The sequence below is a fragment of the Scleropages formosus genome, chromosome 1, assembly GCF_900964775.1.
Source record: "Scleropages formosus chromosome 1, fSclFor1.1, whole genome shotgun sequence".
In the NCBI taxonomy this organism is placed as follows: domain Eukaryota; kingdom Metazoa; phylum Chordata; class Actinopteri; order Osteoglossiformes; family Osteoglossidae; genus Scleropages; species Scleropages formosus.
In genome coordinates, this window is record NC_041806.1 from 10,818,914 (window position 1) to 10,839,725 (window position 20,812).

Here is a 20,812-nt window from a genome sequence, read left to right on the forward strand (position 1 = left end):
GCATGAATAATATTTTAGTTCTAAAAAAACTTCTAAAATGCCCAGTGTACGTGTTTTTAATGGATACATTTTTCATCACTGATCACCACAGTTCAAATAACTTATATTTATTTGTTTTAAGAAGCCAACCAGCAGAGGTAATTATTACAAACAAAATTCCACATATTCAATTTGTTACAGTGGAAAGTCAGGGGAAGTGCTTTCCTTAGGGATCAGGATTCAGACATTTACATTAATTCATTTAACTGATGCTTTTCTCCAAAGCAGCTTACAATGTTAAGCTTTTTTACAGTTATTTACCCAGTTATACAGCTGGGTAATTTTACTGGATGAATTTAAGGTAAGTACTTTACTTTACTCAAGAGTACTACAGCTGGAGGGGAGTTTGGTGACCTTTGGGGCCAAAGACAGCAGCTCTAACCACTTTGCTACCAGCTGTCCAAATCTGTCCTTTTACTGAAAGGCAATAAATAATCACTACAGCATCTACTACCCCGAGACTGTACAAATGGAGATATTAAAATTGGTTTTGAATGTATAATTGGACTAAACTGACCCATTGCTGGGGAAAGTACTAAAGAAAAAAGACAAGCACATACCTGTCCATGTTTTGTTCTTAGACCACAAAAGAAATTGTGCCAATACAATTAAATGGAACATAACAACTGAGAAGGACAATTAAAAACATCAGAAATGAGGCAGTTTCACAGAGGTATCAACACTGTGTCAGATGCTGTAGGAAATCAAGCCTGGCCCCTAGAAGTAGGGTTCACTTTCCAGTGGAGTAGCACTAAAGGGTGTAGGGCAACCGATTCATAGCTCCTCTTATGAGCACTGAGATCCAGCAGGTGACCCCTCTAATTCGGAAAACGATGCCTCTGTGATAGTTTCAGGGAAGCCCAGGATGTCCACAGTAAGTATGTCCATTGTGATATTGGTTGGGAATTCACTTTCCAGGAGGGCCACAGGAGCTGTTTCAGAAAGGGGGACCAAAAAGGTGACCAGTGAGAAACTCTGCAGAACACCTGCAGCTGCCTGTGTCTCTCCACTTTGCTGGAGTCATTCTGTTTTGGTTCCATCTGTGAAGTGACTTCTGTAACTCAGTAGGGTGGTATATATATTTTCTGCATTTAATGCTTAGGTTATGCCCACAATAAACATGTTGCAAGCAGTAGGATGATCACATACATCATACTTGTGACATTTTGACAGATTTGTGACACAATACCCACTTGCATGTAATACCCACTTGCAAATAAATTTATGTAAGTCTTGGGAAGCTGCTAGCATAGTAGTCAGTGCTGCTGCTTTTAGACCTAAAGGTCACAGGTTCGAATGTCACCTCTAGCTGTAGTACCCTTCAGCAAGTAGGTTGCCCATATATTGTAGTATGTGATATAGTACACCCCAAAACCATAAACTGATCTCATCTGGCTGAATTAAACATTATTTGATATGTAAAATAATATACATAAACTAATGAGTACATATTTAGTTAATACTGCACAGTAACACAAACCACCCATCTTAACTTGGAAGCATGGGGAGACACAATGCTACCATGGTTTAAACAAAAAAAAGAAAAACTCATGTCTAAAATGGGGGCATACACCAATCAGCCAAAACATTAAAACCACCTGCCTAATATTGTGTAGGTCCCTCTCTAATCCACTGAGGCATGGATTCCACAAGACCTCAGAAGGTGTCCTGTGGTATCTGGAATCAAGACGTTAGCAGCACATCCTTTAACTCCTGTAAGTTGCAAGGTGGGGCCTCCATGGATTGGCCTCGTTTCCAGCACATCCCACAGATGCTCAATCAAATTGAGATATGGGGAATTTGGAGACCAAGTCAACACCTTGAACTCCTTGTTATTTTCCCCAAACCATTCCTGAACAATTTTTGCAGTGTGGCAGGGCCACTGCTATCAGAAAATATCATTGGAATGAAGGGGTGTATGTGGTCTGTTACAATCTTTAGGTAGTGGTACGTGTCAAAGTAACATCCACATGAATGCCAGGACCCAAGGTTTCCCAGCAGAACATTATCCAGAGCAACACACTGCCTCCGCCAGTTTGCCTTCTTCCCACAGAATCCTACTGCCCTCTCGTTTCCAGGTAAATGACACACATGCACCCTGCCATCCACATGATCTAAAAGAAAACGTTCATCAGACCAGGCCACCTTCTTCCGTTGCTCCATTTTAGGCGCTTTCAGCAGTGGACAGGGGTCAGCATGGGCACTCTTACCAGTCTGCGGCTACGCAGCCCCATACACAGCAAGCTGCGATGTACTGTGTGTTTTGACACCTTTCTATCATGACCAGCATTAAGGTTTTCAGCAATTTGTGCTACAGTAGCTCTTCTGTGGGATCAGACCAGGCGGGCTAGCCTTTCCTCCCCACGTGCATCACTGAGCCTTGGGTACTCATGATCCTGTTGCTGGTTCACCGGTTGTCTGTCCTTGGACCACTTTTAGTAGGTACTAACCACTGCATACTGAGAACAACCCACAATACCTGCCATTTTGAAGATGCTCTGACCCAGTCATCTAGCCATCACAAGTTGGCCCTTGTTAAAGTTGCTCAGATCCTTATGCTTGCCCATTTTTCCTGCTTCCAACACATAAAATTCAAGAAATGACTGTTCACTTGTTGCCTATTATATCCCACCCCTTAACAGGTACCATTGTAATGAGATAATCAATGTTATCCACTCTATCTGTCAGTGGTTTTAATGTTGTGACTGATCGGTGTATATACTCGTTACTCCCTTGTGACCTCAGTTTTATCACATTTTTGACAATAATTATTGCACAATGTCTACTTATTTACATTTCAAAACAGTACAGCTATTTTACTGTACATTTATATTCTGAAAACAGCTCATGCAGTGGGTTAATACCTGTCTATATTAAACCAAAGGCTTCTTATCAGAGCCAAATGCTGCCTTTTTGTACAAACTGCTACATTCAATTTTTGATATCTGAGACCCTGTTCTGCAGAAGATACTGTACATGTGCAACTGACCAAAGCAATCTTGTTTTCAGGTATCTTGCTCAATATGATCCTTGAAAGCTAAATAGAAAACTAATGTTCAAGTTCTCCACAGTCAGAATTAGTCTGATGCACTTTCTTAATTACTAAGATTTTTCTGTACCTGTATGCTCAGTGCTTTCCAGTTCAGATCGTCCACCCTCAGGATTTCTTCCCAATAATGTAGTAAAGCACTCAGTCAGCTCTTCCTCTGTCATATTTTCCCCTGGACAGAGGAACATGACATGTACAACAACCAAAGTGCTATTAAGGTTACAGTGCTGAGGTAACCAGGCCTTTGCTTTCTATGGTTTGAGTCTGAACTTTATTTGTGACCTACTGTGTTTTATGTAAATAGCCTTGTCCAGCTATTATGGATAGAAGGCAACAATGTCATACTTTTATTGCATGAACAGTTTTATGTTTGTAAGCTGTTTATTTATATCTATATCTATGAGTATTAAGTGCAGCTATTTCAGCGCTGATCACCTTCTCATCAGGTTTTTATAACTTCAGCTAGTGCCATTAATTTTTAGAGTTTTACGCAAAAAGAAAGTTCCTGTCAAAATAATTATTTCAGCCTCATAATCACGTGAATTTGTCATTTAAAAACCAAACGTTGAGGATTTTATGCTTGACAAGAAAAAATGGTGTAAACAAAAAAAAAGTTATATGTTTTCCATATATTAATATAAGTGAATATATATGAAGCAGTAGCAAACCTATGGTTTGTAGAAGCTCAAGCAGTTCCTCTCTGTTCACGCTTTGCTCTCCATTCTCATTTGGATCACCCAGGACCTCAAATATATGCTGGATCTCTTTCCTAGAGATGCCAAATGCTGGCCTGTGGTTCACAAATAGCTTGATGAAGTCCTCCAGGTCAATGTCAGTCACATACTTCCCTGTCTCTGCGTATCGGCTGAACTTGACTTCATTCTGAATCTCCATCAACTGGCAGAAGGAAACAAGGCTGGGATTAGAAAGGTGGCCTCTGACTAAGAAAAAAGTACAAGTGCATCCTAATCTCCCACTGAGAGGGGGAATGGTCAGTACCTCCTGCTCTGTAGGGTAGAAACCAAGGGCTCTCATAATGAAGGGAACCTCCTTCAGAGGGATCTTTGTGGAAACCCGTCTCTTCTTCATCGAGTTTATTCCTTCACTGCGTAGCTGGCAGTAGTAGAAGTAGTCTTCCATCTCCTGAGAGGTGGAAACACAAGAAGACTGATGGGAGCTACATTTTGTCCTACACTTTACATAGTCCCCTGTAATGAAACGGCTTGTGTGCTTTGAGTCTCACTCGAGATGCTTGTTCTCAACTGTCCGTTAGAGTCAATTAGTACAACACACGTTATCTGGCTCTATATTTATTTATTAATGATGCTAATAGAAGTGACAGATGGCAATGTTCCCACCTTAAAAAATTCCCCGTCTCTCCCTCCTTCTAAGAGGCTGTAAAAGGGGATGAGGCCCTGGCCCCCAAGAGATGCTGCAGCCTCCAGAGCACTGAAATATAGGGGTATGGAGAATAACTGTCCAGAGATGATAAGACTGCTGCAAATGCTGACCAATGGGTTAAAGTGATTTACAATTCTCTCTAAAATAATATTAAAAATGCCAATGTGCTGGCCGGAGCAATTCACTGTTTAAACCTTGGAATGCAACACTGCTCTCTACAATTCCTGCTGAAACTGTGAATGGGATATGGAAATACATTTACTCATTTTACTGATGCTTTTCTCCAAAATGATTTACAATGTTAGTCTACCTACAATTATTTTACCCATTTAAACAGCTAGGTAATGCTACTGGATCAATTTTAGGGGAAGTACCTTGGTCAAAGGTACTACAGTCAGATGGGGGGAATCAAACCTGTAACTTTTGGGTCCAAAGGCAGTAGCTCTAACAACTATGCTACCAGCTGTCCCCGTATACAGGTACAGATATGCAGTTTTATGCAAAACTTCGGGCATCCCCTGGTCAAATTACATACTTAATTAGTTTTGTAAGTGAAAGTGGTAAACAACTTCTGCAGGAAACAGTGTGTTAAAAACATTTGCAATTGTTAATGCATAGTTACTTATTTCATGAACTTTAAGGTATATGGACAAAGAGAAAAAAACAACATATTTGCAAATGTTATTGCACTGTACAGTTTATCCAGTTATCTGCACAGTTTATGCAGTTTAAAAGCAACAGTAAATCTGTAAGTTATTTACCATAAGCACTTTCAAGACATATCAAATAACAGAATGTAGGTATTCAAAGTACTGTAACATTTTAAAGTTATCAGTTGCTCTTAGAAGCTAACCAAGAGCATGAAATGTGACAAATATTTTTCAGGCAAAACTTAATTTAGAAAATTCAACATGTGCAAAGAGGAACAAAGGTGTGATACAGGCAGGCAGTATTTCAAGTATGCATACTAAATATTTAAAAGTAACCCAGAGTTTGCGGCAATGCATAAAGATTACTGCATGATGTTTGATTTCAACAAGTTTAAAACCAAAGTAAGGCCTTACAACCACAACAGCATCTTTCTTGGTCACTGAAGTATAATTTTTATACCTGTCAATGCCCATTTTAAATCATCCATCCAGTTTCAATAACTGCTTGTCCTGAGCAAGGTGACAGGAAACGGGAGACTTTCCCGGAAGCATCGAGTGCAAGGCTGGGGGGTACACTTTGGACATGATACTAGTCTATTGCAGGATAGCCACACAGACTACAGGTAATATAGCATCACCAGTCTACCTGAACTGCATGCCTTTGGACTCAGGGAAACTCCAGATTGAGTGGGAATTGAACCCACATTTACTCATACCACTACTCGCTGTGCCACCATGCAGCCCATTCATTTTATAAAGAATTGCACCTGAACGTCCATTGTCAATGGTCAACAACCACTGGTCCCAGCTTGACCAGCTTGGGGTGTGCAGAGTGCACGGAAAATGACACTGACAAACAGCTCCTATTATTCTTTTGCCTAGAAAAACCATGTGAGTGGCCATCAAGAGTCAGATTCAACTGGCTGGCACTTCCACACACACACACAAAATAACCAATATGTAAGATTTCATTGATCTTAAATCTGTATTACTGTTGTCGTCAATAAATTTTTGGTTAGACAGCTCTAATGCATGAAATTAGATACAGAAAGTTTGCCATCATTTTTATTATTATGGAATAAAATTAATTGCATTCACACTTTGAAACTATTTGTTATATGGAAGCACAATTGAATACCACCATTAGCACAGAGCACGGACTCACTTCAGGTTAGCCTCCCACGAGAAGATGGTGTAATCAGGACCACCGATGGTGAAAATGTACTTTCCATCACAGGAGCAGGCAAAGGCAGACACGCCTGCTGGATGGCAAATGATGGCAAAGGACTTGTAGGGGTTACCATCTAGGGGGAGAATCTCAAGACCCACCTGAGCAGGAGGAAAGAGAGGGACTTTAGCCAAAGCTTTGTGCTGGACCAGAGACACAACTACTAACTGTTTCTTGTTTTCTTGTATGATCACAGATGCTTTTCTTATATGCCCTCTTCACAGATGTTCAAGACATGGTCAGGCCTGGTGTGTCACCATTCTGTAGCCACTGTCCATTTTCTGTTACAGTGAATCACTTGAACCACAGTACGCCTAGTGTGAGCATCACACCAAGGGCTCATCTACACACCTGCAGTTGTACACCGTATTATTATCACATAATTGTAAATGCTCATTTAATCCTGTAACAAAAGAATACATTTTTTTGTTTAAATAAAGTAAAATCTGTTACATATTATTTTTCAGAACAGGTTACACGTAAGTGTATTGTTTGAACATGGTGAGGACTAGATGAGGATTCGACATGTACTGTTATGGAAAACCATAGGGTAGAAAGAGTTTGTGTTTTCTTTTTTACATCACTCTTTGATGCAGCAAAGTCTTGAATACAATCATGACACTGTTTATCCTTCTTTCTAAAATGTCAAAAATACACGTAGACTGCTCAGAGAACGTCACTGACCTTGTCTGTTGTTATGAAGGCAAGATACCGAGAATCTAGGTTCCCCTCTGCTGACTTGGGCAGAATGGCAATCTTTTTAATTGGGGAACCATATATGGGGCCTAAGACTGTCTTTCTGAATGAGAAAAACAGAAAATGTCAACACATTCAGTTAAAAAACACCTAATTAAGAGAGCAGTGGTGAAATGAATGTAATGATCCATAAATAATTCAATTATTAAAGTTTCTAACTGAATTGTTTTTTGAACATGAAAAGTATTTCAAGGAAAACATCTGAAACAGCATTTTAATACTCTTTTGAAAATGTTGCTGTAAACTGACATGAATTAACTGAGACTCCAAAGAGAGATGTTTGTAGAAAATGCTTTGAAAACCTTTGACAATGTGACACCTAAAGACACACTCTGTGTGACACGATGTGCGGAGCAGGGTAGGTGGCGGTCAACCTGCACATTTTGTCGGTACTGTTGAAGAGCTTCATTTTGTACTGGTCAGAGGCGATGAGCAGAAAGCTCTCTGTGGTCAGGGCTGGGTACCAGGCCATGCAAGTTGGCACAGCGCTCTGCTCTATTTGCTCAGTGCTCCGGATGGTCAGTTCACCCTGACTGCTGCTCTCGAAGCCATACTCCATCTAATCAGACACACACACACACACACACACACACACACACACACACACACACACACACACACACAAAGGAACCCAAAGCTCATGAGCAAAGCTGCTTCTGCTGCATCTGAGCAGCTCTAATTCTATTTCACATAAACTCCAACTGCTGTTTCTCTCTTTCTGTTCAACGACCCATTATACCTAGATGTTCCTGAGTAACACGTCTTGAGGCTGATGTCCATTAAAAAAAATTTTGAGTGCTTTTTACAGATGTGCACATGGACAAAAGCATTCCTATTGTTTAGTGCAGCAAAAAAGGAGGCAGGCTATAGCCACAATTACTAGCTGATCCAGTGCAGTTGTCTAAATTTCAGCTTTATAGGTGTGCAGGAGATGGTTCCCATGCTACTGATGTGCAGACTCTTAACTATTCATTTAACCAGACTTTACAGAACAAATTAGTCCATATGGAAATAGTGCAGGTATGTGTGACCTCACCAGTATACGGTCCAATCCAAGGGACAGCAGCTTAGGCTGAGTGGTATCCATGCAGACCCCAAACAGGAGGTCCTGGATGGGCTTGTAGTGAGAGCAATAGCGTCCCAGGAGATTCCATACTTTCCTGCTGTCCTCATAAGCAAGCTGGAAGACCATCACAGCATTCCCTGCATCCTGACACAACACTACAGTTTTCAGAATCAGAATCAGAATCAGAACGAGCTTTATTGCCAAGTATGTTCACACATACAAGGAATTTGTCTTGGTGACAGAAACTGCCACAGCGCAAACAGAATGACAGTGACAAGACACAGATGAAAAGATAGAATATGTGAATATAGGATAAAAAATATATAAAAAATATAAAGTACACAATATACAAAAATAGTCACTAGGCATTATATGTATGTACAGGTATGTTCTATACAAATGCAAGAGAATGTGAGTAAGAGATATGATGTGATAATAGATATAATTATAAATATAAATAGCGTTGTGTATTGCACTGGTTCACTCTCTAGGGGGGATTTAGCTGTTCATGAGGTAGATGGCCTGAGGAAAGAAACTTTTCTTGTGCCTGGCTGTCCTGGTGCTCAGTGCTCTGCAGCGCTTACTTATTGATGTCATAATGTCATGGTCCTGCAGTTTTTTATGAGGGGGAGAACCAGTCCTAAATCCTGCAGCCGAACTGAATGAGCTTTGCTGAATGAAGAGAGTGCCATGAAGAATAATAAGAAAGGCAATTAATTTCAGCTATGGTGTTTTTTCCCTCTGAGCCTCACTAAGTGATGAAGCAAACTCTTCCCTGAAAAGAAGCATCCATGAATGACATACTGCAGGAAGACACTTGAACATCGCAAACTGAAACTCACTGCCGTGGCCAGAAATCGGGAGTCCATGGAAAAGGTAATGTGAGTTATGCCGTTCTTGCTGTACTTTAAGTACTCCACGTCTTCATCCTCAAGGGTCAGAACTTCCATGACTTTGACAGCACCACTTGCAAATCCCACTGCCAGGTACAATCCTTAGTGTTTGGACATACATGGAGGTTTATTTAGAGCAGTCTGCAGTTTGTTGGCCAGAAATGTACAGAAGGAGGCTTAGTGGGGGTATTGCTAAGGGGTAAAAACAGCTGTTTTTATGTGTTGAGTGTTTCACTGAGTATTTGAAGTTGTCTGTTTTGGGGGATCACACCAAAATCATAAACCCACAGCAATTCTAGCACATAGTCAACTGTCTTATTTGTTTCTTTGTCTTATGCCTTTGCTCAGCATTGTGTCACTGTGTGAAGAGTGCTCTATAAAAATAAACTGAATTGAATTGAACTCAAGTCCAAGAAGTTCAGACTTCAATTTGAATAATTCATGCAAGTTTATGGTGGTCATGTCTATATCCATCTGTTGTAGTAACATGTTCTGGTAAAGTCCGGTGATTCCAGACCTTTCAGCAAGCCTGACACTACAGTACCCACCTTGAGGATCATACGCCAGGCACTGGATTTTCTCCTCCGGGAAGCTTTTCCTACAGTTGGGCTTCTTCTGCTGGTAGTCCCAAATGTTGAGGACACCACAGTGGCTGCCAAAGGCAACGAAGGGCTGTAATGGGTGGCAGACCACGGCATGCACAGCCTCAGAGTCCCCCTGCACTAACATCTGCAGCACGCCGTCTTGTGCGTCTACGTAGACCACCATGGCAGTAGCTGTGGACACCACAAAGTTCCTGAAAGGGTTGGGATGAGTCACATTCGCTGTACCATCACACAAATCAAGAAATTTACAGATAGAGAAGTGTGCAGAGCCTTGAAGAGCGGTGAAATGGTAATGTTGGAGAGGTCTGAGGCCACCAGCCATGGTCACAAAGTTAGTATTACACACACACACACACACACACACACACACTTTCTAAACCGCTTGTCCCATACGGGGTTGCGGGGAGCCAGAGCCGAACCCAGCAACTTAGGGCATAAGGCTGGAGGGGGAGAGGACATACCCAGGACAGGAGGCCAGTCCGTCACAAGGCCCCCCAAGCGAGACTTGAACCCCAGACCCACCAGAGAGCAGGATCCGGCCAAGCCCACTGCATCACTGCACCTCCAAATACAGTATACCGAGCTGTCTATTTGTCTGTCATCTTGAAACATTTACCCAGGATAACCATTTGAATACTGGGTCATTTAAACTTCCATGGTGTTTTCATTTTATTTAACACCAAGTAAATATGATTTATATGTTTCTATTAAAACACTGCTGGAGCTTACTGGACGACAAACTGCTTGGCTTCCAGACTGCAGTTTTCTCCGTATTCAAGCATAGCGATATCCGTCTCTTTGGAGAAGCTGATGGAGGTGATTGGGTCCAGGTTGAATTCACTGAACCAGGTCATGAGTTTGAACTTATTGTCATAGAACTTGACATGTCCCCTGATGTCACCTGTCACAATGAAACTGCAAGCACAGAAGAATCATACCGAATGCTCCTAGATACCCCACTGGAAAGACACCACCCACAAATTAGTTTCACAGTTGTTGTTTGTGCTTATCTATCATATTAATTTTACATAAGATATGAAACAACATGAGAAGAACCAGACAAATAGATGGGTAATTGAAAAGAATTTCAGTTTTGCACCAGAAATTGCCCAGCATGTCATGCTCAGCTGCCACTTCTCATAGTACACCACATATCTAGGTTATTTAGAGAACAGACACAGCTCTTGTAGTTCCCTTTTATGCCCTGGTGAAATCAGTCTGCAGCAGTAATACTATTTCCACTGAACTGCTGGTGCAAATCACAGATGCCTCAAGTTAACATCTTGCCCACATGCTCTCTGGCAGGAGAGCCGTCCTGCAGTACCTATGGTTGGAATGCTGTGGAAAGAGTGTGGTTCACATTATGCCAAGTTTTCAGCCATGAAGGAGGCCATGGAATCAGAAACAGATGCCAGAAGGAACACTGTGGACCTAAGCAGGTAGGGAGGGGTCTACAGAAGCAGGGAAAGGTGCTTCGTACCTTTGATTGAGGGTCAGCACAGTGATGCCATCATCCTGCAGGGGGATGAGCTTGATGACTTCCCTGTGGGGCTGATGGGTAGTGGTGGTATGAGCGACATCCCACAGTAACAGGTTGCCAGCCATCGTTGCTGAAATGGCTTGAGAACCTTGCAGGCAGAAGATGGACTGACTTACAGAGCCAACTACTTTGCTGAAGGTCTGAATTAAGGAGTAGAAATAAGTACAGGTAAATATATACTATATACAACATTATTTCTGGATTCATAAAGCTACTTAAGCACCATAACGAATCAAAAGTTTAAAGTACAGAGGCATTACAGCAATGAACACTTTTAATTAATCTGAAGAGAGTTTTTCTGACAGCGCAGGAGGAAGTACACCTTATCTGAAATTTCTGGGACGGAGTAATGAAGATGTTCCATTTCCTGTAAGGAAACATTGTTTGTTACATCTGGCATACCATGTGTGAAGTTCAGATAAAATCTTATTGTTACACAGTCTCCCAAAATATTGCTTACCATAGTATAAAATAAAACGTGAGTGTCACTATTACTGAGAAGTTGGCTGCTGTCATTGGGGTGAAAGAGGATGTGATGCTGAAACAAAATAAAGATATATATTTATTATTAAAAAACTTATCAAGATTATTTGATGAAATGGGCCCTGAGGATTTTCCCTGGTACAAATGTAAATTTAAACCAAACAACTAATCATCTGAGCCTTACCTGGCGGCCAAGCTCTAGGCTAAGGTCAGTCACACAGAGTGGATTTTCAGTGTCACTAGTCCAGTCCCAGACACACACCCTCTGTCAAAGAAAAATGTATGGCTTATTTACAACTAACGGCGCATTCATTCTCATAACTTGGTTAATTAGCTGTTTTTCCCTCACATTTTAATCAATTCCACTGACTGAAAAATTTCGTGCCTCTGCCCATTATGATAGTATGATAATAAACACATACAGTTCTTGTATACAACACTGAATTTATTTACACTAAATAAACATTTACTGAAGAGGAAGGAAATTGATTCACACACACACACATTTTCAGAACCGCTTGTCCCTTACGGGGTCACGGGGAACCGGAGCCTACCCGGCAACACAGGGCGTAAGGCCAGAGGGGGAGGGGACACACCCAGGACGGGACGCCAGTCCGCCGCAAGGCACCCCAAGCGGGACTCGAACCCCAGACCCACTGGAGAGCAGGACTGTGGTCCAACCCACTGCGCCACCGCACCCCCTTCAATAAATAGAAAAAAACTTGAGTGCTTCTAGAATTTCTGGAGATGGAGCTGATTCTTTCTGCTTGATTCTCTGAACTTTCACCAACCTGAATGGGTCCAGCTCCAACAGACACCAGTAGCTTTGAATCTCTTGACAATGCAATGGCTGCAACTCCTCCTTCAGGGTGGCAGTCAAAAATTGTCCTTACAGGGATCCTGTAACAAAAAGTTGGCATACATTTCCCAGACACAACCTAATAACACACTTTTGATTTATTTTTTGATTTTTATATTCAACAGTTTTATAACTAAGGAAGACAACTCCAAGCTATTAATAAGACCTCTTGCCAAAAACATTGTGGCATGTTATGTGCAGTTACTGGAACCAGTAGTTAGACGTATTCCATAAAAAGCCTTACCCCGAGTAAGTGTCCCATATGATGACCAAGCTCTCAGAGCCCTTGTCTGCTGTCACCAGCCATCGTTTGTCCTCACTCATGCAGAGAGAGGAAATAAGGCTGCAGTGACCCTGGGGAATTATATCAATTTAATTTGATTATCTCAGTCATTGTTTATAGTATTTACTTGCTTGAAAGGAAGCATCTAAGGCAGGGGTACACACAATCAGTACTCTTTCTACCAAGTGATAGCCCTAGAACCACCTGCAAACCACAGACTCCTGACACAAGAAGCAGCACCAAAAATCCAGGCCAACAAGGTGTTTCTCTTTCAGGGAACAGTGCTGATTATACGTGTGGGTTGCTAGTAGTTCACACCAAGTGATGCTTTAACTGACACTAAACTTTCACTGAACTCACACTAAACACTAAATATCATATGATTTCTGGCATGAACAAAAAAGTTAATAAGGAACGTGGATCACAGTGAAGCGTTTAATGAAACACATATCCACATGTTTAAACGAATAACTTTTCAAACTTGAGTGATTTAAATTATCCTTACATTACAGAACTTGCAAGCTAAGTGCATGTAAATGCAATAATGAACTGAAGCAGTTACATTTACAAACGATAGACTTGAAACATACCATACATATACTTAATAAAAACTAAAATGATAAAATGGTTTTAATTGCATCTTATGCATTTTTTCCTGAAAGATTATTGTTCAGCCTGGGTTTGTTCCATTTATCCAAAATGTTGATAAAGGGTAATTCAGCCTTGCCTGAAATCTGTACTGGGAGTTGGAAGTGTGATTATACACAACGGCCACATGGGCACAGCCATACAGGACCACCAGCTGCTCATCATGATGCAGGTTGAAGACTGGAAGAGACTTGTTTATTCCAAAAGCCCATTCCAGGTTCTGAAACCACATATAAGAGGCATCACTGATCAGTGAGGCCAGTATTACAACTTTCACAGTTAATTCAGGAGTGTGGCATTATTGCTCCTGTTCAATGAAATCACAAAAACTGCTGCTTATGATTCAACTGCTGTCACCTGTCTATACAATTCCATGTTTACTATAGTGCTTTTATTCCACTGAGAATGCTGCAAAAGTGTAATATGCCTGTCCGTGTATGTGTGTATAAATCACACTTTAAACATTTGTAATGTGTGAAGAAGCCAGAGAAAAATATAGTGTTACAGCAGACAATAATGTAAATCCAGTCAAATCCCAAATCAAATCAGATCTCAGTATGGGAGTCTGAACTTATGAACTGAACTAAAAGGGCAGCATTGGGTTTAAGGCTTTTCCTTTGCAACCTGAAAACACTGGATTCAATTCTTAATTTATCTGTTCTTTTTCTTAATTTGTCCTAAATTGATTGCCTAAATAATTTCATATATACTATAGTGAATTTATTCTATTGTAAATGCTGTAATGTGTAAAATTTAAGTATGCTTTAAACAGATGTAATTTGTGAGGAAGCCAGAGAAAAAAATATAGCATTACAGCAGACAATAAAGCAAATCCAGTCCAATCTCATCTCGAATCAGATCTCAATAAGGGAGTCTGGAACGTTTTTATTGGACCTGAAGTAATTTCCACTTACTCACCAAAGGGTGTGTTTTGGCACTGGGAGATCTGCTTTGCTCCAAGGAAAACAGTGTCCTGGAGGTGGCTGTGTACACCTGAGAGTCCCTTGGCTGCCCTTGGACTCCAAGATCTAGATGGCTCTCCTGCCCATCCTCATGTTCTTTCTTTGGTTCCTCTTCACCACTCTCCATGTCTGATTGTGTCAGACTGTCAGCTTTCTCATTTTGCTCTCCTGATTTTGGAGGGGATGCCTCTTCCTTACTATCTACCAAGCTACTGGGGCTCTGTGTTCCACTGACACCAGACATTATCAATCCCACCGCTTGCTGCAGTCAAAGTAACAGATGTGCAGCACTGAGATCACGATGAGTGTCTTAAAATCATTGTTCTCACTTCTCTTGTGAAAAAGGCAGAACTTACATAATATGTTATAGCAGTCTAAGAATTCAGTTACTAACAACTGGAATGTTTGAATACCTTTGCTTCTGTTGTCCTTTCTTTTTCCTCCTGTCACCTGTGCTCAGTGAGGTGCTCTATAGAAAATTGAGATGAACAGAGATGATCTGAACCTCAGTGCAGCAGGCAACACTGGGTTTATGCTTTCCCTTTGCAACCTAAAAACACTGGGTTAATTTTTATTTACTCAGTAGAAATACCAAGGCATTGAAAATGGGCAAATCGCTGTAAAGTCCATTATTTATCATTGTAAATAATATTTCAGAAAGATGTTAGATCATTAAAACAGCTACAAATAATGCAGTTTCTAAAGGTGATTGCTGTTCTTACAGAAGCATTATTTTTGATATTTTTAACACGGAAAACGGCACATATTTATATGCAAAACGTTATTATGGTAAACCACGTAATTCTATTAGGATATGTAAGTGACAAATTAAATAACGATAATTTAATGATAAAACAGAAATGCTACATCCTTACAAAACAATAAGACATTATCTAACCTATTTTCGTAATTTTGGGGCGTATAAAAACATAATTTTAATAGTAATTAAGTAGCCTCGGCATGTCGTTCAAAATCGGTTACGTAATGTATACGTGATAATCATTATAACAAAATTCGTATTCAATAACTTTCTGAAAAACGATATCACTTTACATTTCAAGCAGGAAACTAGAAAACAAACACTCTAGTATCCATATTTTAAAAATTCTGAACTGACCTCCTTCAGCACTTTGTGTAAAAGTTAAATTACATTAAAACTTAAAGGAATGCACAAAGTTCGAAAAACAGATTCGCCGAAAGAACAATGAACGTGTCGGCAGCTCACAGCGTCCCGCCGTTGCTTAGAAACGCGCGCAAGGGGTTATGGGAGGAAAAGAAAAGCCATATGAACAACACGGTAACAGTATCAATCAGACTGCCAGACGTTAAATTGTGCCCTCATTCTTGTGTACGGTATTTGGATTTTAAAATGTAATAATTATAAATGTAAATGTAATGTAATTTTAAGATTTAGAATGATCTTTTGTTAATTTTTATATTGCAATTTGGGATTGTGCAACCAGCAAGACGCTCCTTGTGGACACATTCTACTCGTTTTTAACTTCTTCATTGTGTTATGCATCTTAAAGCACCGCCCACTCCACTCTCATTGTGATTTCATTTGAAGAATTACATTAAATGAAGTTTTGGGTTTCTACCCATATGTACCAAACAGTGAAATACCATACATATATATTTTTTTAGCAGTCTTGGCTATGTTACTGAACAACTTTGCAGTGTTTCTTGCATGAAGATTCTTTGGATTTTGAAAATTTTACACAACATTTCATTGAGCAGCTAAGAAAAACACCAAAAGAAGCAGTGAAACCTCAAATATGAATATATTTAATTCCTGTTATCAAATCTCAATTTGACTGACTCCCAGCATTGTTACAGATGATGGGCAGTCCTAGTTTGATTTTAAATTATACAATTGTCACAGCATGGCCCCCATTCCCAGATGGCACAATTTAAAAAAAAAAAAAAAAAAAATCAATATAACCCCATCCAGTTGATCTGGTATGAAAAACTACTTCCTCGTTCAACCTTTGAATCTATAACAACCCAACTACAAAATGTATCCCACCATGATGGTCTAGTGAAGGTCTGAAGAACCATCTTGTGGGGTGCAGATTGTTCTTCATCTCCGAAGAGGCACTATGTTACATCTGTCAGTAATGAAAAACACACAAATCATCAGTCTTACAGTATTCTTAAATAATGTATTATTTTTGATTTTCACCAATAAAGTATTTAATAATCCACACAAAGGCTAAGTATTTTTTTGTACTGAAGATTAGAAATGCATATAATTTTCTTTATAAATAGCAACTGATATTACAAAATCATTAGTAAGTCCTGCTTCTAAAATTAAACCACACACATTGATATGTCCAGTAATGCAAATCTGAGAAATGAATGAAAAAAATATATTTCCCTTTTCATGTTGAATGAAAAACCAGCCATAATCCACAGACTAACAACATAATTATAACAATCCATAAAAAGGTGCTTTGCCACAACCCCAAAAAATACATTAACACTCTAGACTGTGTACCTGAATCTGTGTTGTCTGGATATTTAGAAGCAAAAGGCTTGCCTATAAATGTTTTACTAGTCTCATTCAAGACAAAGAACAACCTACCCGATTTATAGAATTTTAGTGTTAAAATACATAAAAACGATTAAATAAATCAGAGCCAATGTGTGTCTGTAGTTGTTCCAAGAAATGAGGGACTCACCCCAGTAGGCCTCTCCCTGACCACTGCTGGGGGGTCAGGCACAGCTGGACTTTCTGACCGCTACGAACCACAGTGACACTCAGGGGTTTCTGTGGATAGGAGGTGTGAGGCAGACAACAAAAAAATCATTACCCTGGGTTTAGAGCCAGAATATATCAACTACAACTATAACTGAAACCAAAGTGTTATTAGCTGCAACCCTATAAAAGATTTCATAAATATTTAACATAGGTTTTATCACAGAACTGTACTCCTGTTTACATATGTCACCTTGTGCTGGAACAATGTGCATGCTTGTTTGGTTTTATGTGCTGGTTGCAAAATTTCATGATGATGTGGCAAACAACATAATGGTTAAGGACACAGATCTATAAACAGTTTGAGTAGAGGTCCTGAACAGCCGCACCTTTATTCAACGTAAATTGGAAAATTATAGTCACCGAAAATGTTATACACTTATCTCTCGCCTATTGGGGTTCATTTGTCCAGTGAAGTCACTGTTAAGGAAATTTTCATTGTGAGGTGGTTGAATTAATATTATTATGGGAAAAATAACAGTTTTTGAATAAAAATTCTGTCACCTAAAATTAATTAAAAACCAAAATGAAATGCATGAACAGTGATGCAATGCATACCATTACAAACAAATGTTTTACATTAGACGATATTCATTTGATCATAAGGTTAAAGCTTTATTAAAGATCGTGTAAATGTATTAATGTCATTAAAGCTATTTATGCTATTGTGGCTCACGTGTACATGGCCACAGCAGCAGTAAGGGAAGAAGGTTGAGGGACAATCTCATCACTGCTTATTTAAACCTTTCCCAATAGCAGCAGAGTGCATAAGCCTGAGAAGCCCAGAGACTACATCCCTGGCAGAGAAAATCTGCTTCCCAGACATCTCTTGTGTATAGCCAAGCACTATTATTCCAAAGAAAATCACCTTTTTGTAAATAGCAGAAGTAAAAGCACAATGACAGTTCGACAATAACAAGCAATAACAGACAAGCAATATGACAGCTTTTTTCTATTTACTAAGTAATTTAAAAATAAAATGCAAGTGAAGTTGTGTTGGACAGCTTTAAGCTAACAGACACCTGTCTTGCAAAGCCCATTCTGATGCATGAGGAGAGAAATAAGTTACAAGTTTATACATTATTTCTAATATGAACTTTCAAGACCTACGTTCATAACCAGCTTCTTGCTGGAGTACCCTTGAGCAAAGTAAATTGATACAGTAAACATTACACAGCGATATAAATTGGTAAATCATTGCAAGTAGTTTAACAGTGTTGCACTGGAGAAAAGTATCAGGTAAATGAATTAATAATAGTACAGTACTTAATCTTCTGTTTCAGCTGTTACATGAGATTTATACTGAGCAATGACTGCGATCAGTGAGACTCAATGTGGTAGGACATTATTCTCCCATGTTGCTGTCCACTAATAAATTTATTGTGTTCTGTAATTTTCTTAAATGTTTTTATGAGTGTTTATTCCATGTTTACTTCTTCTTCTTCTTGTGTGAAATGACTGCTTTGATCCAACAACCAAGTACTGGTATACTGTTGTCTGGAGTCACAGCTGTGAGATTGAATGGATGTGTGTGTGTGGCAGTATTGCCTGCCTGTTGCTTCTGTGTAAGTTTTGCACAAATAATACAAATGGATGATAAATACCTGCAAAAGGCAGAAATGTCATTGTACTAATGATTAGCCCCTAGATTGACAAAATGGTACACTTTTACACAAGCCACTACAGCAATTTTATACTGTACAGGAATCCATTATGTGAGGGATCGTTAAACAAGAATATCTGCTGACACATATTATTAGAAACTATATATCCATTACATTTTCTATCAGCATTCACAGTCAATAAATTCATATTCTTATGAACAGTATGTCAATTTCTGTGTGGAGCAACTGCTCTATTAAATGACTGCAAACACACTGCAGCACTCACCCCTTCACTGTGCTGGACCACAGAAGCAATGTTGTGAAGGTTCTGAAAGTTTTCAGTGTTTACAGAGCCAAATTCGATAATCTCATCACCAACTCGCAAGCCCTGAGGGTGAGAATTACAATTAATCACAACAGCAAATAAACAAGTACTGCAGATTTCCACTGACCGCACATGCCCTGAACCATCATACTGTTAGTGGAGGTTAAAGTTTTCTTTCCATTATTAGGCACTAAAAAGTTTATGGTGTACAGTGAAGTTTGAGGACTCACACATTGGCTGGCTGGGGATCCCTGTGTGATGGTGTCAACCCGGGCAAAGGGTGGAGGCAGGCTGTTGATCTCTGATGGACCCCCTGCCTGAGCCTCTGCCTCATCCTGCTCCCGCTTGGCCCTTTCCCGCGCATGCAGTTTGTGCAGGGCTTCTTCAATCTCCAGCATGATCGCTTTGTGGTCATTCTGCAGACCTGAGCCAACATGCAAATATTAATATAACAAGTCTCAGTCTCACAAACAATATATTTTGGACTTAAAAACTGAAAGTCTTAAAGATTGTCACTGTATTGGCACTTGCAGCATTTTTTAAATCTTTCACCTGGCACCTTTGTCCCAGGTGATTTATAGTGTTATACAATATGGGCAGCTTTACATTGACTTTCCATTTATACAGTAAGGTCAGTGTCTTGATCAAAGTCAGAGAAAATTAATTTTACATTCATACTAACAAGGGAACAGCCCTAACCACTATGCATCATGTCTTCTACAATCAGAAGTGAAAAACTGTCTTACAGTTGATGTTGTGTCTCGCAGTTCGGACCTGGTACAGATCCACATCTGCCCGTGGGTAGCCTTCCATGTCCACTAAAGGCCCTTGCATATCGACACCTTGCTGGAAATCAAGAACATACAGGAACCACAAAACAATTTGTGACAAAAATTGAGAGTGATGATGATGATCACTCAGTGTAACGAAACAAAATTTGAAAATAACAGGCCTTCTGAGCATAAGCCTATTTTAGTCGTAGCAGATGAAGATCAAGATAATAAATAGAGCACCAACACAGACTGTTCTGCACTCCAAAACAGCAGAATGTCAGCTGGACGTTTGTTTCACGGAACCAGTCCAACACGACTAACCGAACTGTGTTTGTTGTAATGTAAGTCGTGTTACTAACAGCCGTTGGGTAGCAGCAGACACAGTTATTGTAGGTTTCTACATTAACTCACATCTTCCAGCACATCGTAGTACGCTTTAATTTGTTCTTCGATTTCGTCTTTCCTTTTGACAAGATTCTGAACGTCCTCGATTGTTATCGTGGAGCTCGGACCAGTATTTTCCTCAGTCATGCTCATGCCAGTGTTACGCGGCAAACAGGAACTACAACTACGGATCGGGGAATGGGAAAAACTGCACGCGATAATGAAAATTCTGCTACTTCAGCGCCACCAATGTGGACCCTTTTCAGTGACGTCAATGACACCGTGGTCTCGTACGAAAGTAACTTGCACTGCTGGCTTCAAAACAATGCATTTTTTAAAATAATTATTTTAAAATAATTGCTGTTTGCTCGCAGTAGAACTTTGCCCGCACCTTTATTCAACTTGTTCTTACAGCAGCTACAGCTGTTGGGGATTCTAAGTGGCGTCCTGTTACCATGAGAACAAAAGGTGGAGCCAAAGAAGCCGAGTGGTACGGTAAGCCTAAG

The 20,812-nt window shown here is 39.9% G+C and overlaps 2 protein-coding genes across 3 annotated transcripts; both read right to left on the bottom strand.

Moving 5' to 3' along the window:
• Positions 1–380: 380 nt before the first annotated feature.
• cfap251 (cilia and flagella associated protein 251) lies at positions 381–16,553 on the bottom strand. 2 transcript variants are annotated; one of them, XM_018752804.2, is made up of 22 exons: positions 16,489–16,553; positions 14,876–14,931; positions 14,419–14,724; positions 13,580–13,720; positions 12,814–12,923; positions 12,502–12,610; positions 11,895–11,975; positions 11,688–11,765; positions 11,550–11,594; positions 11,168–11,367; positions 10,417–10,602; positions 9,631–9,878; positions 9,032–9,183; positions 8,160–8,333; positions 7,498–7,682; positions 7,052–7,166; positions 6,305–6,468; positions 4,447–4,537; positions 4,088–4,231; positions 3,757–3,985; positions 3,159–3,260; positions 381–971 (listed from the first exon to the last, which is right to left on the bottom strand). In XM_018752804.2, exons 3-22 carry the CDS (start codon positions 14,704–14,706, stop codon positions 826–828), a joined length of 2,988 nt encoding a protein of 995 aa, XP_018608320.1. In that variant the 5' UTR covers positions 14,707–14,724; positions 14,876–14,931; positions 16,489–16,553; the 3' UTR covers positions 381–825. The 2 variants fall into 2 exon arrangements, with proteins under 2 accessions (XP_018608320.1, XP_018608319.1); XM_018752803.2 differs by lacking the exon at positions 16,489–16,553 and adding an exon at positions 15,580–15,659.
• Positions 16,260–20,495, bottom strand: psmd9 (proteasome 26S subunit, non-ATPase 9). The gene is made up of 6 exons (XM_018752805.1): positions 20,334–20,495; positions 19,896–19,995; positions 19,380–19,573; positions 19,111–19,212; positions 17,144–17,232; positions 16,260–16,570 (listed from the first exon to the last, which is right to left on the bottom strand). Exons 1-6 carry the CDS (start codon positions 20,457–20,459, stop codon positions 16,543–16,545), a joined length of 639 nt encoding a protein of 212 aa, XP_018608321.1. The 5' UTR covers positions 20,460–20,495; the 3' UTR covers positions 16,260–16,542.
• Positions 20,496–20,812: the final 317 nt, after the last annotated feature.